Source organism: Aphelocoma coerulescens, chromosome 8, assembly GCF_041296385.1.
Source record: "Aphelocoma coerulescens isolate FSJ_1873_10779 chromosome 8, UR_Acoe_1.0, whole genome shotgun sequence".
NCBI lineage: Eukaryota > Metazoa > Chordata > Aves > Passeriformes > Corvidae > Aphelocoma > Aphelocoma coerulescens.
In genome coordinates, this window is record NC_091022.1 from 33,166,995 (window position 1) to 33,184,349 (window position 17,355).

At 38.4% G+C, this 17,355-nt stretch overlaps 1 protein-coding gene across 2 annotated transcripts in view; it reads right to left on the reverse strand.

Moving 5' to 3' along the window:
• SLC44A5 (solute carrier family 44 member 5) overlaps positions 1–17,355 on the reverse strand; it is a 71,523-nt gene that overhangs the window by 16,987 nt on the left and 37,181 nt on the right. For both annotated transcript variants that reach the window (XM_069023722.1, XM_069023721.1), the window contains exons 5-12: positions 14,750–14,834; positions 12,211–12,339; positions 11,375–11,435; positions 9,613–9,736; positions 8,635–8,718; positions 5,889–6,001; positions 5,330–5,461; positions 2,431–2,530 (exon numbers count right to left, since the gene is read on the reverse strand). In XM_069023722.1, the coding sequence (XP_068879823.1) occupies positions 2,431–2,530; positions 5,330–5,461; positions 5,889–6,001; positions 8,635–8,718; positions 9,613–9,736; positions 11,375–11,435; positions 12,211–12,339; positions 14,750–14,834 (828 nt within the window). The remainder of the gene's footprint in view (positions 1–2,430; positions 2,531–5,329; positions 5,462–5,888; positions 6,002–8,634; positions 8,719–9,612; positions 9,737–11,374; positions 11,436–12,210; positions 12,340–14,749; positions 14,835–17,355) is intronic.

Here is a 17,355-nt window from a genome sequence, read left to right on the forward strand (position 1 = left end):
CTGATTTCCATGACATCTCCCTGCGGACTGCTGCAGACATTACCCTTTATGTCCTTATCCCACTCTGCTCATCCTGCGTTCTTCCTTCACTCCTACAGACCTGAAACTACCTTGTTCTATTTTGTATTTGACAACTCTGTTCCCAGCAACTTTCCTGTCTTAAGTGCTAGCTATTTGGGGGCAGAAATAGTCAACTTGTCTTTGCAATGCCAGGACAGACTTACACCTTCCTGTGACTACGTGACTTTCCTTGCATGTGCCATATTTGATAAGAGGTGCTCACCTTGGACTACTGGCAGGCAAAACGAGTAATTGCCTTTTTCTTTTGACAGCTTAGAGAGCTTCTTTTAATATCAAGGAGTATGTAGACTGATATTCTACCGCTAATTCTTGTGGCTAGAATGTGACTAGTGAGCAGGAACTTGAGCATGCCAGTTCCCACCCTGCCAGGGGCTCCTTCTCTGTAAGTGGGAGTTGATACCACCCCTCTTGGTAAACTGGCTGCTGCTATCCCGGAAGTGAACACCTCCAGCTGAGTGTCTCACTGGATGTGAATTCAGAGAGTATGTGCTTTGTTCACTGAAGCTTACAGGTTGGCTCTCTTTACATGCCTGTAAGCTACATCTTCCTGGTATTCTAAATTTTCTTTTCTGTGCTTCTGTAAGCTTATCACAAGCCTTTTTGTCTAGTACTATTTCCTATGACTTATGACACTTCTTATGCTATTGGTTTTATAGGATGCAGTTCCCAGAATGCAAAAGGAGAAGAATTTAGTCAGTTTCCAAGGGCAAAGTAGTAAATGCTGGGGGGAATGCAAGGAAACTCTGCAATGCAGAGGTTATGAGCAAAACATCGATTCTTGTCTGAGTCCAGAGACAAAAAAGTCCATTACGAGTCAGACAGGAGGACACAGCCTTATGCTGTCTAAGAAATAATCACAACAAATTAGCTGTGTTCAGCAGTTATTGGTAGGCCTCTTAGTTACCACTAAAACCATGACCTATTATTCCAACAAACTGATTAACAACTGTTGTTTCTAACTATGGATTTCAAGTCAATTACTGGCATTATAATTGTAATATTTTTGAAAATGTAGCTAAAAGGTATTGAAAAACATAATTTTATTTCCAGTCATTAGCACCTTACTTTTCATCTACCTAAATACAGGGCATGGTCTGTTAGGTTTACAGTAATTACATACAGTGTTTCATCTCACCCATTACGCATGAGAGCAAGAAGTTCATCTTCAAGTGACTACTCAGCAAGAAGTTTATGAACTTTCTAAAATCCTTCCACCTGTCAAGCTTGTGAACAAAGGTTTCAAAGAATGTTAAAAGTGTTCCTGGATTTTAATGAACAGGAATTAAAGAGTATAATTTAGTGCTGCCTAAATTAACTGCTATGCTCTAATTGCACAGTAGCATAAGACAGGAAACAGATACCTGGCTAAATGCAGAACTTCAGTATTTCTTAATCCCATCACAAAAATCCCAAATCCTGATTCCCAGGAACCACAATGTCAATAGAGATGGCAGAAAACCACAAGCAAGTGCATATGGACGAACTCAGAGCTAACTCTATGTGCTCTAAGAACAGAACCTTGCTTTCACGGCCTATGAGACTGTAGCCTATTTGCAATGAAATCCAAGGGCCTGATGTTTTAAATCAGTCAGTTTTAAATCCATTTCTCTTTTGTAATATTCCCATAAGGAAAAAAAAAAACCAAACCAAAAAACCTAAGTGTTCACACTCTGTAAAACAGGAACCACTGTGAACAAAGCCTATGCAGATTTCAGGAAACACACAATGAAGAGGTCCCTTAGGCCTTCAAGTCTCATATCCTGCTCTGCTTTCTTCTTTACTCAGAGTTGAAAAGAAATATCTTAGACTGCACCCTCTTACAATGTCTAGTCACAGAAGTCTCCTTTTCTCTCTGCAGATTTATGCTTATCCACACAGAAGTTTGACTGAAGCCAGTAGACTCTCCTAGTCTTTCCTAAATAGAAGCCACAGACAAAACAACACCAATCCTCTACCACTAGTATATGACTCCAGAGACAATCCAATGATTGAGTGAAGTTGGCACTTATAGGTCCCAAGCTCCTGTTAACAGTATACCACACTTAGCTTTTCTGCTGAGACACCTTCTTGCACTGAGGATATATGGTAACATCAACAGTGTTTATGTATTCTTAAGGCAAGAAGTGGAGAGATAAGAAATACCTTACTTAAAAGAGAAAGCTCTTTTAAGCACAACCTCATTAAGAGGTAACTGGCATTCCTTATATTACCTGTTTGGTTTAACAAATGCAGTGTTGTATTTTAACCCCGAACTTTCTGCTCTTGGTAGTGCAAGACGGAGCTCAAGAAGAGTGTACTCTAGGGATCATTTAATAAAATTCAACATATATTAAAATCAGGCAAACATACCTACTACCTTCCTTCAGCAGTGCAATAGCAATCCGGATCCGATTTCTTAGGAAGATCAGCATCAGTATGATTATGACCTCAACACCACAAAGTATTATCACTGTAAATAAACAAATAAAGAAATTATCAAGAACCAAACCAATATGCTGCCTCTGTAATTTTTTTCCTTGTAATTTGAACCATTGTTCATGAACTCTGTAAAATTCTCTGCTTGAGCAGTTCTTTCTCCAACTGCACTTGCCAAACTTAATCCCATTTCATAGGTTTCTAAGTCTAATTGTAAAAAATTCTGTATGCAGAGAGTCAGAATGTGTACAACCCTGATATTAGCATTTATATTTTTAACAGAAAAATAGAACATATAATTCTCAGACAAAGATAAAAATTTACTTCAATGTAACTGCGGTATCTAGCCTTAGATACAGTTCATCCTTTACATATTCTACTTTTCATAAAAAAGCATTTTGCTCGTACTACAAGCATTTGTTCATACTATACTGTTGTTCATTTGTAGTATTTAGATAATAAAAAACAGGAGATGAAGAGTCAAGTTTTTCATGGAGAGTGCATTTTTCAGATCTATATTGTTCTAAAATTTAGATGTACTAAAATCAATAGGTTTGTTTGAGTATTAACCTGGCATGAGCTCTTTTCACCTCATTTGAGTTAAAAAAAAAAAAAAAAGGAGAGAGTAAGTACAGTTCTGGACAAACTACTTTCACTTTCCAGTTGTGCTGCTGAAATCATGCTCTGATATTAGAGAGCTGAGAGCTCTTAGTTATAAGCAGTATTTAAATCATAACTCTGATGTCACTAGAGTCTGCTTCTGTCTGATTCCTATTCGTGTTGGTTCAACACCTATTTCTGTGGTAGAAAGTAAGAAAATTCTGTGAACTTCATCTAGAGAAGATGGAGTCTTTAATGCCTGAAGCACACATCCTCTGACTCTGAGACATACCCGTTTATTTTTGGTGCTTCAGATCATTAGACAACACTTAAACCAGCCCAGTAGGGGCAGGTTGTTGTATGCAGCAGGACCTGTCTCCTCCAGCTGAAACCAAGAAGTTCTGTGGAGGGAGAGAAAGACAGAAGGGACAGTACCCTTAAGAATCCCAAAACTTATATGAAGGTTTGCAAAGGAACATGAGATTTGGCTTTAGGTCCCACAGCTTAGACACAGTCTCAGAGTATCAGACCCAATAGTCACAGATGATGTTGAATTGCAGTCCCAAGTATTACCCTTGGCAACAGAACTGCAGGTGGCAAATGACTACTGCGGTGCTCAGAGCCATAGACCTTGTTCAGAACCAAGTTTTTGTTAAACACATTTCAATCCCATTTTCCCATGAAGGAATATACAAACAGGTTTCTTTAAAGTTGGTCTCATTCCAGCTTGGCTCTTAGGTTAATGTACTTGTCTGAAACATTAAGAAAAAGGCAAGCAACATCAGTACATGGTGAGTTCTAGACTAGGACTCTGTGTTTTCTTCAAGGATATATAACTATTCACTTTGCTGGGTGATTTTGGAAAAGCAATTTAATTCCTGAATACCTCAATTTATTCATGTGAAAGTGACACTAAACTCTAGATAAAACTATATACTGGCTGCTAAGAATCAGGCAGGGGAAGAGCTTCGAGAGTCACAAGAAAAAAAAAACATTATAAAGTCCTAATATTCTCTAGGGAGAGCACACTAAAAAGCTCTGCCCCAACAATATATAGAAGATGCCTCATAAGCTCAATGATCCAATACAGAGGTGAACGAAGGCACAAAAAAGATAAATGAGATTTAAGCAGCTAACTACTGTTCTATTAATTTAGCTACCAATAGGGAGAGGCAGTGTTTTTGGTGTGACCCATTCATCATCAGTTAAGAGTCTGCGTGTCTTCTAATAGAGCAGTAACAGGAGTGCAAGTAATATTTGACAGGTATTTCTTCTCTCTTCTGCCCCTCCTTTATTGCGGAGGAATTTGTATGCTGCAGGGTGTCTTGTTCCAGTAGGATTTTGTTTAAAATACACTGCCCTTGTAAGAGAAGGCAATGGAGCATTTCTGAAAATAAAGGTCATGAAATTTGCTACAGTTCATTCCACAGTCTTAGATCAGACTCCAATTCAGTGACATGAATGTAAACTGACAGGAGACCTCACTGTGGTCTTCAATATCCTCACAAGGGGAAGTAGAGGGGCAGGTACTGATCTCTTCATTCTCGTGACCAGTGACAGGACTCGAGGGAACAGCTGGAGCTGGGTCAGGGGGGTTTAGGTGGGAGATCAGGAGAAGGTTCTTCCCCCAGAGTCAGGCACTGAACAGGCTCCCCAGGGCATGATCATGGCCCCGAGGCTGCCAGAGCTCAAGGAACGTTTGGACAATACTCTCAGGCACAAGGTGGGATTGTTGGGGTGTCCTGTGCAGGGCTAGGAACTGGACTTGATGATCCCAAAGGGCCACTTCCAACTCAGCATATTTTATGGTTCTAAGATACAAGGAAGTGCAGTTATTAATGTGACTTATTAATGTCATTTCTGGGGCTCTCAAATAGGGGGGAAAAATAATCTGAGAGAAAAGTACCCTTCCTTATGCAACTTCACCATGACTAACTTAATTATCACCTTCTGCTTTCCCCATGATGAAGACTGAACACACAGGAAGTAGAATGCTAATAACAAAAGATTTTTTCACTCTTACCACTAGTGTAATTGCATTATTTCCCTTTACAAATATAGTAGTCTCCTTGAAAAAAGCACATTTTTACACAATACAAAGGAAGGGAATTCTGCTTTCTTCTCTGAGCAACATATGTAGAGGAGGAGATTTACCAAGGCAGAAAGTGTATCAAGACACTGATTGATTTTCCTGAATATCCATTAACAGATACCGAATTTAAAGGGCACTTACTAAATGCTAACCATGTTTGCCTCAGTTGCAGGTACACTTTGAAGTCTGTCTGGAATCCAATATCATAAACAGTGAGGTCAGATCCAGGTATTCCTTTAAGATGATCATACTCCCAGTAACAATGCCAGATGCCTTTTAAAAAACAATCAATATAACAGGAGTGTGTCTGAAGAATGCAAAGACAAATTTAAAAAAAAATCTTACAGACCAAGTGTTTTGCTTTTGTATAAGCCTGTCAGGTAAGCAAAACCCAAAAATGCATCACTATGAGACTAGTAAGTCATGATATCACATATATGAGAAAGAAATACCAGTACAGGTGATTACAGACTAAGCATACTGTGCATAGATAATGCAGGTTACTACATCCAGTGCTAAGTATCAGCACAGCTGGATTCTTACTATATTTTGCTGCCGTTTATGTCCTCACTTAACTGTGTCTAAAACTAGGCATTAATTCACCCAATTGTAGCATTTAATTGAAGTAACTACTGATTTTCCTTGCCCAAACTTAAGCAATAAGAAAAAATAGTCTCAGAGGCTAGAAAATTACACCTACCATAACCTATAATTCCAATCACACCAAAGATGAAAATCCAGAAGAGAACCCCAGCTGTGAACCTCAATAGCACAAGGAAGAGCAGACTCAGCATCATTGCAATGAACAGCCCACTAGAAAGTGAAGAAACAGAAACACAGGGAAAACAAGTGTGAGAATCTATTCACTTTGCTGTTACTCCAAATGAGGGTCACTTCATCTCACATAAGAGAATGATTTGTAAAAATGTATTTCAAAATCTTCATTATGAAATACATTCTCATGGCTGTTATCTGCCATTACAAACAAACAGCTTATATATGATGATCTCACAGGGCAGAGCCTGAAATGTTTATGTGCACTAGGTTCTCAGGCTGGTTGAATGGGATTAATATAATGCCTTTTTTGTCCCTTACACCAGCTGAAAAACTCACTGTCTTTTTCAGGCCATGGTCTAATCTACAGTACAGAAAGTTAAATAGGAGGAATACCTATGTGTGGGGAAGTTGCTGGTTTAAGTCCTCCACTGAAAATCCCTGCTTGCAAAGAAACAATGTTAGTAAACAACATTCTAGGAGCTTCCTAGAAAGAAAGAAGAATTAAATTTAGGAGGAAAACCATAAAGAGGTTAGTAGGACATAATTTCTACTCATCACCGCTTCTACTAATCAGAAGAGGAAATGATCATGACATTACGATGCATGGAAAGAAACTGTTAAAAGCCTTTCTATGGAGCCCCTAGGAAAGACATCTACAGTGCCTTCTCTTCATTAATATAATATAATATAATATAATATAATATAATATAATATAATATAATATAATATAATATTTGTTTTCATTTCACTCCTAGAAAGCAAGTCAGAAAGGAAAAAATTATTGCAAAAGGCTTTTTTACTCCATAAGGCTTTCTAAACCATTATGAATAAAGCAAAATGAATATTAATCCCATCAAACAAATATCCAGCTCAGGTGCCTCAAAGAACATTTAATGTCTCACTATTTTTAGTAGGCGTTACATCAGAATTTTTTATTAGTACAGACTCAAAAAAATTTAAACCCCCTTCTTGCCTGTGTTCAGTAACTTTTCTTCTGAATGTTCCCAGCTTATTTAGCCAATAACCAAAGCTAAAAAATGGGACAGCCTGATCATAAAAATCAAAAGCAGATGTTTTGGGCAAACTAAGCCAGATGTGCAGAAGGACAATAAAAAAATAACATCAGCTTATTTAGTTAAACCTTTGTAAGCTTGCCTTAAGTCCTATCGCTTTAAAGGCTTCCTAACCTGATGTACTTTCCCTGTCTGAATGACTTACTGAAATTCAGGATGTATTCCTCAAGAAAAGTTGCTGTTTTGGAGTTCCATCTTGAAAGCAGTAAATTATCTTTAACTAAAGTTATCTTCAGCTATATGTGAGTCCTAGTAACACCAAAACTGAGTACACAGTAGCAACTGTCTTCAACAGACTAGTTCCCTTAAACTGAGGCTTGAAGCCATAGTTCTTTTGGGGTATGCTAAAAAGACTACAGCAATTCCGTATTTAAATTTTAATCCAGCCTCCCTTCACTGTTAAGCCTTTACTGACATCACCCAAATTCTGTAACTTAAATATATTTGTCCAGAAATAATTTGATCTATGCTATCATTTGGTGAAAAGTGAGAAGAAAATTCTATCCAACTACTTTAAAGTAGCAACGCTTCCTTACAAAAAAATATCATATTTGAAATGTGGAAATTTGCTTCAATATTTAGAATTGCTGTTCAAAAAAATTGTCAGTTCTCTGTCCTATGCGTTCAGTGGTATCTCCTTTGAAAGAATCTGTACCATAAGCCTGGTTTCAGTAAGAGACAGAGAGACCCAACTGTGCTGAGTATCTGTCAGTCTCCAGCCACTAAATATTGTGAGCAGAGTATCAGACTATGAGAAAGCTGTCTTTCCACCAGTGACTGAACACCTTTAAAAGCTGACAACTTGCGTTTCTGAACCAACTAAATCTCCAAATTATTATCTAAAGTATGTATTAATTGTCATGGATTTGCATTCAGGATTGACTAATGTATGTTTAACATGTGCATGTTACAGGTTCTCACCTGGAGATGACTTCTGTTCCTGTTTAAACAGATCAACACCCTGGGCCATTAAAACCAATATTAATGGGCCAGGAATTCACAAATACTTACATATTCGCTTCAGCAAAGTAGCTACTTCTTCTGTTTCAGTGCTGCATTTTAATTAAGTGGTGATTAATGAATATCAATTGCAATATAAGGTTAATACTGTTCAGTAATTTTGGTTCTTGATGTTGCTTTGCCTGCTGCATTGGATTTGTGGATTTATAATGGCCTTTGGGATTATAATGGATTTAACTGTATATTTCTTGCACAAATTTAGAAACTATCTGTTTGTATATATATACTAGTGACACTGAGACTGGCTTGAAAGTCACTTAATTAAGATTTTTCAGTTTTGGAATTACCACACACATGGGTCCTGCAAAGGAACACAGCACCATCTAATTTTCTGTCTGGCAGGACATTAAAAAGCTATTCCAGATCAACTGACACTCTGTGTATGTATGCTGTACTATCCTTACCTCACGCACAGAACCATAACAACCTTACTATCATGTGATAAAAGGAAATTACAGTTCCTCCTTGAGTTTTTAAGTAGGATTTGTACCAAACACATACATGATCTATGATTTTATTCCCTGCACACTCCAAAAAGAGTTTGGAAACACTAAAAGTACAAAAAAACCCCCTTACATTAAAATCCAATACCAAGAAATGGCATAGTCTTCAAAAATTTTCATTCCAACTGATCTTGCATCCAGGACATTATTGATGCCACTGAGAAAAGACAAATCAAAGAAAAGGTTGCTTCAGAAAAAGAAAATGAGAATTTATTTAGATAACAAATAGGATCAGTGAAAGAATTTGAAATATCTTTGCTAGCGATAAGAGTATATTACAATTTTTTAGCTCCAGTTCTGTCACTGAGCCAACATCAATCACATTTACAGCAAAGAAAAAAACTGCATAAGAATGTCTCTATCAGTCCTGAAAAAAAAATTATTAAAAAGGCTTTATTGTCAGAATTGCTTATTATGTCACAAGACAAGTGTATACTATCAATATCTGCAATGTACCAAGGGACAAACACTTGTGATCTAGAACTGCTAATAGCACAGAACCAGAAAGCAGGTCAGTGAAGCAACTTCATGGAACTGTTTTCCTATCCTGCTGAGTGCTTGTCCATATAATTGTTTTCTGAAGAATAGCCCAATACATTAATTACTTTTTACCAAAAGCAGGACCACTCTGATGAGGTGAGATGCCTAAAGTACTAGGCCAGCCCATGATAGTGGAAAGGTCATCACACAACAGGATAGCCAAGGCCACTACTGGCTGGCCTGAGTCCTGCAGCATGAGGATTGCATCTTGAACCTCATTAAACCCTCCTAGCAAAACTAATTTTTGCTAGGAAAAACAAGAATCATTTCAACAAATGACTGAGACAATCAGACTAAAACTTTTCACACTTTTGGCTCTTTTCTGCACACCACAGTGCTGGATTTCCTTGATGGAACTTTGGAAGTGCTCAGGCACAGAGAGACCATTTACTACCAAGTCTTGCTTGGGTATCCTCAGTCATTTGCTACAACAGATTCTGATTATTTTTCCATTACTAAATTATTGCACAATCTCAGAATTCAACAAACACTGAAGAAGGGTAAAACCTACTTTGCAGCTTCCCTGAGATCAGTTACATTTCTCGTTTTCCCTCTTCCATCTTTGAATGTAGTCTGATTTGCCACAGTCAACACACCATTCTTTGTGGAGAAGTCTGGGAAGCATCTCTTCAAAACTATTCAAAATACCAAAACAAAGACTGCATATTACATTTCATGTCAAGCTCTGCTTTTATCATGTGTGTTTTGTAACATATTTAAATAATTACAGATTCACAGTCAATTGTTTTTCAACTGATTATCTAACAATATGTTGACGTTGACAGAGCTTGGAAGAGCCATTACAGTCAAGATTATGGTTTTTATGCTCTGGGGCATTTTTGTCTAAGCTCAGGCAGGGTGGGATCATAGATTTCATCTTGAGGTTCTAGGTCCTACCAAATAACAACAGTACTATATGTAGGTGTTTAAGAATTTGTAATACGTGTGGAACTTACTCTCTGTCAGTATCTGGGCAGCTTATAAAAACTGCAGCTTCTCAAATACCGTTTTATGGTAATAATGAGACCAGCCCCCAGGGACAGATTCAGCTTCACTGGTCACGAATCATACTAGCACCCAAAACAATACATAACAGCAAGTGTGAGTTTCCTTATATGCCAGATGAGCTCCAGTCACTATCACTAGATACTCTTGGAGATGAAGGAATGGAAAAAAGAAAGAAACTACTGGTGAGAGAGAGGGAGGGAGAAGGAGATTGTAAAAAAGTGAGAAAAGGAGAGATGTTTGCATACTCATTTATGCTGCCCTGTTCTTTGCTGCAAAACATCCTTGGCTTCATTCCAAAGAGAAGAGCAGGTGAGTTCTCCTTCACAGCTGTACTTCATATAACCATTCAGTGCTTTCCTTACCAGATTCCAATAAATATCGATGCCAGGGTTCAATATTCAGTCTGGTGTATCTCCCCCAGAAATTATTCTAACTAAATGATTAAGCAACACAACATATCTTTTCCTCCCTCTGTCATCTTTGCCCCTTGATGTAGTCTAAAAGAATGTAAGAGCTTCTTTGCAAATTATTTCATGTCTTTTGGGTCAGTACTTCAGTTTTCATACAAATTCATACTCTGTTTTAAAAATTTAATCCATATTTTCTCCTTTTAATGACCTGTTCCTGGTTTACATCATCCCTACTTTAAAGTATAGCAAAAATAAACAGCAATTTCTTATTTCTGTAAGATTCTGTGTCAGTACTACACTTGTGCAGCTGAGATGACCTCTGAGATCAGTGGTAATCTACTCAGAAACACTTGCTGACCATAGTGACATTTTTGGCCCCTTAATTCTCTGTATCCCCTTAATTCCTCTGTATGCCCTGCATAGCCAGCATTGCACTGAAAAGAGAGCTGCATTGTAACTGAGCTGAAGTATCATTTGAACTTGAACAGCTGGCCATACGATCCTTCCAACATTGGTAGCATTTTCTTTATGCCAATGGCATTGCTTGTTCTCATTTTGGAAGGCACAATTTGAGCTGAAGAGCTTTTGCTATCAGTGATGATTCAAGAGCAAGAAAGAGCTCAGCTTGACCTGATCACACGCTGAATGTTCCCAGATGACTGTCAGAAAAAATATTAATAAATATTTATACATTTAAATTGAATTGATTTCTACTTTAAAATTGAATGGATGTCAATGTCAGATAACAGACAGCTCCTAGCGATGTTGCCACAAAACATATTTCAGACTGGAGTTGTGCTTTAATATGAATGCTCACAATCTGCTAAGATGTGTGTAAGAAGTAGAACCACTCACAAGGCCTGCTTGGAATGATCATCGAAGGACAATCTTCATCACGTAGGACTTGAGCAACAGACTAAAAAGGGGAAAAATAGGAATGCTGAATACATAGCAGTGTTAACCACTGTTTTTTGTTTCTCACCCAGTCTGAGGGAATGCCCCAAACTGGGCTTTGTAGCCTCCTCCCTAAATTTCACTGGTGGAGCTGCAAGATACATTTATATCTAAGTGAGAATCCAAATTGTCATTGTGATTTGGGAAAAGACTATTCTTCTTTTCTTTTCTATTGACAAAAAAGAAAAGACCTTTGGATCAACATCTAAGCTGGAACTTACTGGGCAATTGTTCCTTGCCTGACCTTCACCTTTTCTCTCAAAGAAAAGTAAGAATTTAACCCAATTAATATAGCTGAATTTCAAGGCATTTTAAAGATGGGAGAAGTAATGCAGTACATTTGAATGCAAAATCAATTACATGAAGATTAATTTTCTTAGCTAACTTTCTAAGTAGCTATAGATGATTTAGGAGCCTTAAGCATTGGTTTGAGACACTCCACTCTACTGCTGTGGGGTACCTAAGTACTAAAGGATACTGCTTGCCACAGTACTGCAACTACACGAGTAGCTGCAGATAGTCTATTAAGCAAACAGCAATCATTTGAAGAGTGGGAGCTTTAGTGTGCATTCAAGACCTTCACCCCGGATTAAACAACTGTCAAATCCCATAAATGGGACATCTCCTTATATGCTAAAATCAATAATTCGAATCTTTGATGCAGCTCAGTAAAATCATGCATATTACATACTGCTTGAAGAAAAAATGTACTTTATCATCTACTGATACATACACACCTTGCGAGGATTGTTAAAACCAGGTTTGCAGAACTGCCTGAAGTAATTCCACTGATCTGGTCTATATCTGTAGGAAGCCTGAACATCAATGTAGGTTGCAAACCTGTCTGGGCACTTTGAGACACAAAGCTGCAAGAAAGAAAAAAGTAAGTAAAGATACACTCCGGGTAGAGAAGGGTAAGGAAAGTTGGTGTAATGAAAAAGCAAGGAAAATCCCACTGCCTTCAGTAATGTTTACTGCAGGATTTAGAAAGGGACATATGTTGTCCTTTTGATTCCCTAAATGAATACTTCTAGAATTCTTTGATAGAAAACACTTCCAAAGTGCGTTCTCCTCATATCTGGCATACCAAGCCCCTCTCTGTATCTTCTTAGGTTCTACACATTCTGGTAGATAAGAAGAGCTTTCAGTCTGCTGAAAAGAGTATTATTTATTTTTTTGGACAGCAAGAAAAAAACCTGTCAGGTCCTTCTCTACACCTATCAGCAGCAGTGTATATGAGCAAGGTGGTGTGACAGCTACTTTCACAGGATACATGCAATTCCTTTCTATTACATGTGTAAGGAGAACTTTATTTAAAGAAAGTCTCAATAAAATCAAAAGTCTTAGGTAATGTTATTCCACCCTTCTACACAACCTCTTCGGTCAAATACATCTCTACAAATATTGTCAAGTCAGTTAGGTGTAAATCACTCAAAAGTGACTTTTAACTGCTGACTAAGAATGGATCTCCCCTAGTTACAAAGCCAGGGGATGCACATGTCAAGAATGAAGTTCCCATGACTCAAGGTACAGCCATTATAAGCTGGATTTCTGTGAGAAATCAGGTGATGACTGGGGCTTATTGAATGCATCCACTCAGAAGCTGTGATTCAGATTTAGGATATGGAGAAGTGGCTGCCTCAATAAACAGACTCTGAAGGCTCTGCTGTTCACTGGAATCACAGAAGTGGATAGACATTCTGACTCCTCAGCATTAAAGACTGTGAGGTGGTTTGAATTCCATCTTCACAGCAAGTTTCAGCCTTTTCTAGAAGGCAGTTTGTTTCCAAACCTGTAGTATCCAAACACCCTTTGCAAAGCTCTGCTGTCTAAGTACCAGAGAGATATCATGCACAAAATGGTCTTTCATGTCAAGGGCATTCTGCCATATGTAATTCACCTAAAGGAATTTTGGGAAAAGATCTTTTACTAATCCTTAGTACAGGGCAGATGCTGCAAGAGGGTCTTTCTAGATGAGTATTTCAGTCCTACGGACTACCCACAGGCCAAAGAACAAAGAAAGAAGAGTTTTGTCCTTGTTGGGACAACAGGTGACAAATGTTAAAGTACACACTTTAATATAAACTGTTTCCTATCTATGAAACAGGCAGTGAAATGTGCTGTCTATGGATGCAATGGACTGTAATAACAGTTTTCAAATCCAGTCTTATTTGAGAACTGAAGTTCTTCTCATGTTAGTTCTTGGGGTTTTTTTCTCCTGCTATTTATATGGATAGGACAGGTATGAAGGACCCTGTTTGCAGTTCAAAAGACGAATTATCAAACAAACATTTCTTCAGCATTTTCCAAAAAGACCAGGAATTTAACCATCCACAGTAACAAACAGCATTCAAAAACATTCTTCGTTTTGGAGTTGTTGCATATTTGAAAATTTAAAAAATAATTACACTGCTCCCAAAAACTCTTCTTCAACAAGTATTTCACCCTATTTGATTCATGGCCATCGCCAACTTGGCCACCGCACCAGTCAAATCCCACACAATGACCTCATATTTCTAAACAGACTGAATTATTCTAGTAAGAGAGTCTAAAGACTGCAGGGTAAGAGTGTCAGTGTCTGCATGTGGACAGATTCTTGAAGCAAATCTGCAGTTGATGGAGCAAGTTTTCATTCTGACAGCAACTAGCAAGTGTTAAGAGGGTTCTTGCTCTTTCTTGTTGGAGATTTCCACGTTTTATGGTCAGGAAAACGGTCTTGTAAGAAAGATCAGGAGGTTAATTTTAACCCACACAAATACAGTGACTGGGTTTATTTCACAACTTCATGAGGAGTCACAGCAGAAGAAAGGGAGTACAAATTATGGCATAAGGCAAGAAGAAGCTTTCAAAATCTTTGCTTTTGAAAGTGCTATAGGCTCCAACCACACCCAGATACTCCTGTCACTGGCACTATGCAGTTTCTTGAACATGTCTAGCTTTGAAAATCTTAGGTATCAATCAATATTTTCTGCATGCACTGAATACTACTGGATAGTTGTCTGCAATGAATTCATAAGTAACAAATTGCTGTACTCAAGTCAGCAGACTTTTTTTGTCTACTCTTATCCAAAATACACAATCTTGTGCATTTCAATTTCATTTTTCTGACCGTCACAGGCTACACAGAGTGTGTACTACAAGTCATCTATAAAACAATCATGTTATATTCTGAAGAACATGAGCAACAATTTTTAAATCCAAACAAATATATGTCTCATTTTTAAGCACCATGACTAGGGCGCAGGGAAAATATTTTCTCTCTACATTTTCGCTTACCTGTGTTGTAGGGCACTGTAGATTTATTAACACAACAGGGCTGGCACACTTCAGAATGTTGAAGTAAAACAAAATGGTCTTGTTCCTATGGAATTGGATATAAGATAACTATCATCATAACTATCGGTGCTTATACATCCTACCATTCCAAAACTTATAGCATACATTGATATTTAATTTTATTACTGTGAACATCCATACTGCAAACATAAGACAAAAAAAAATCCCAAGCAGACCCTGAATGTTTCACATTAAGACATCTATGAAACCAGAAGTATTTGTTCTAAAGAACACTAATTTTGACAAGCTTTTTTCGGCAGCAAGATTTTAAGCTGAAATAATCCATGTATCTGTAGTCCTGCCTCGAAAGGGTGAGGTCTGTAAAATAACCCTGAACACCATAGTCACTGTGCCACAAATATTCTGTGTATGCACTGCACGCAAACTCACCATCAGCAAATGCTTCACTGTAAAAGCTGCCTCATTTTTATTGATCAGAAGGTGGCACCAAAATCAATTAGAAGCTTTTTATGCCTGGAAACCAAAAGCAGTTGCCCAGAAAACAGAATGATAATAGCATCTACTAATAACACTGACAAGATCCCCTTTGATATAAATAAGGGTCAATCTGTCAGTCCCACATACTTGACATCTACTCGAACTTGGGGCCTTGTGGTAGCTGTCACTTCAGTCTGGATTAGTTGGAAACTGAGGACCCCAAGATCTCTTGATTTAAAGACTTGGGTCTGGAAGACAGCAAAATGTGCTTCTAATCTTCACTATGTCACGAAATTATCGGACAGCTCTAGTGAAGATAATATGGCAGTAGTCCTGCCCTTTTCAAACAAGACTTCAAAGCCAGCTAGTCAGGGTTATGCAGTCTCCCTGTAAGAAATAATGGTGCATATGCCCACCTATGGACTATGAAGGGCCACCAAGTTGATCAGAGAGATGGACCACCTCTCCCATGAGGAATGGCTGAGAGAATTGGGATTGTTCATCCTGGAGAAGAGAAGGCTGAGGTGACCTAACTGTAGCTCTCTGGTACCTGAAGGGAGACTACAAAAAAACATGGAGGGGCTATTTACAAGGGCCTGGAGTGACAGGACAAGGGGGAATGGCTTCCCACTGACAGAGAGTAGGCAGAGATGGGATATTGGGAAGAAATTCTCAGCTGTGAGGGTGCTGAGGCCCTGGCACAGGTTGTCCAGAGCAGCTGTGGCTGCCCTATCCCTGGAAGTGTTCAAGATCAGGTTGAGCAGAGCAACCTGGTCTAGTGGAAGGTGTCCCTGGCCATGGCATGAGGGTTGGAACGAGATGAGCTTTAAGATCCCTTCCAACTCAGGCTATTCTATGCTTCTGTGATGTGAAGAGACCCCACAAAACAGTGTATGAGCCCCCACTGCCCTTCACCATGGCAATGCAGCACAGTGGGAGCTCTGTCTTGTGAGCAGGATGGCAGTAATTAACAATGTAGGGTGCTTGGGCTAACAAGGCTGCCCCTCTTCTATCTGTCCTGCTTCAATACCAGTCCTGCTTCTACATCTCATTGTATCCCCCAGTCCAGGACATATCCTCTGCTCTCCCACCATCACGTGACTCCCACCAATTGCTGAATATGGCTATGCCTTCAAAGCCATTAAATAGCACCACTGCACATTCAAGCTCCCTTTAAGACTGGAATTAACTCAACTGCCTGACATTTTACAAGGTTAACTTGTTTTCACTGAAGTATATTCTGCTATGCACTGTTTAAGAAAAGATGCATCCTGGCAAAACCAATTCAATACCATTAGCTGCTATTTCTTCAAATTAGTAGAACACAATTTTGGACTGAAACGTAATCATTCTTCAATAGTTTCTTGATGGTATTTATGATCTGTGAGCTGCTCAAAACCATTAATGAAGTCTTTTTCTTTTTCTTGGCCCACTTGCTGGTATTGACAGCAGAAAAGAAAGTTTAAACATATACACAACACATGAAAACAGCCACTGAGAATTAGGTCTGTATTCTGTATAATGAAACTGTGTTGTATTCCATTAGTACATTATGCTCTGTAGAAGGCAAAAAAAAGTTTAGAGATTACATGGCAACTAATGGACAGATTACAAGAAGACATGAAGAGATTTAACAGAGACTTTCATGGCAATACAAAAAGAATTTATTTGACTGCACGGCATTCACTGGAGTTCAAATGGGTTTTTGCATAAGCTGTGAGTGTTGGTTTGGTTTCTAGGTTGTCTTTTCTACTCCACAGTGAGATTGTTGAAAATACTTGTTACAAAGACAAGATTCAAAACATGAAGACTGCGATTACTTTCCAAGAAAAATGTCTCAGACTAAACCCTTGGGGACTTTGGAAAATTATAGTACTGGGTTAGCCTTTCACACTGCTTACTTTCAGGGAATCTGAAAAACAATGGTATTGACGAAAGCCTCACAAGTACATCCACAGCCCAACTCCAGGGACTAGAGGGACTCATTCAGAGGGTTGTCCTGGCCTACTGGCATAAACACTCTCGCTTTTCCAGTAGGTTGTATTACGTGCCTTCTGGTTTGTATTTTTATAAGAATCTCCTCAATGTACCAAATAAATGCCAAAGTG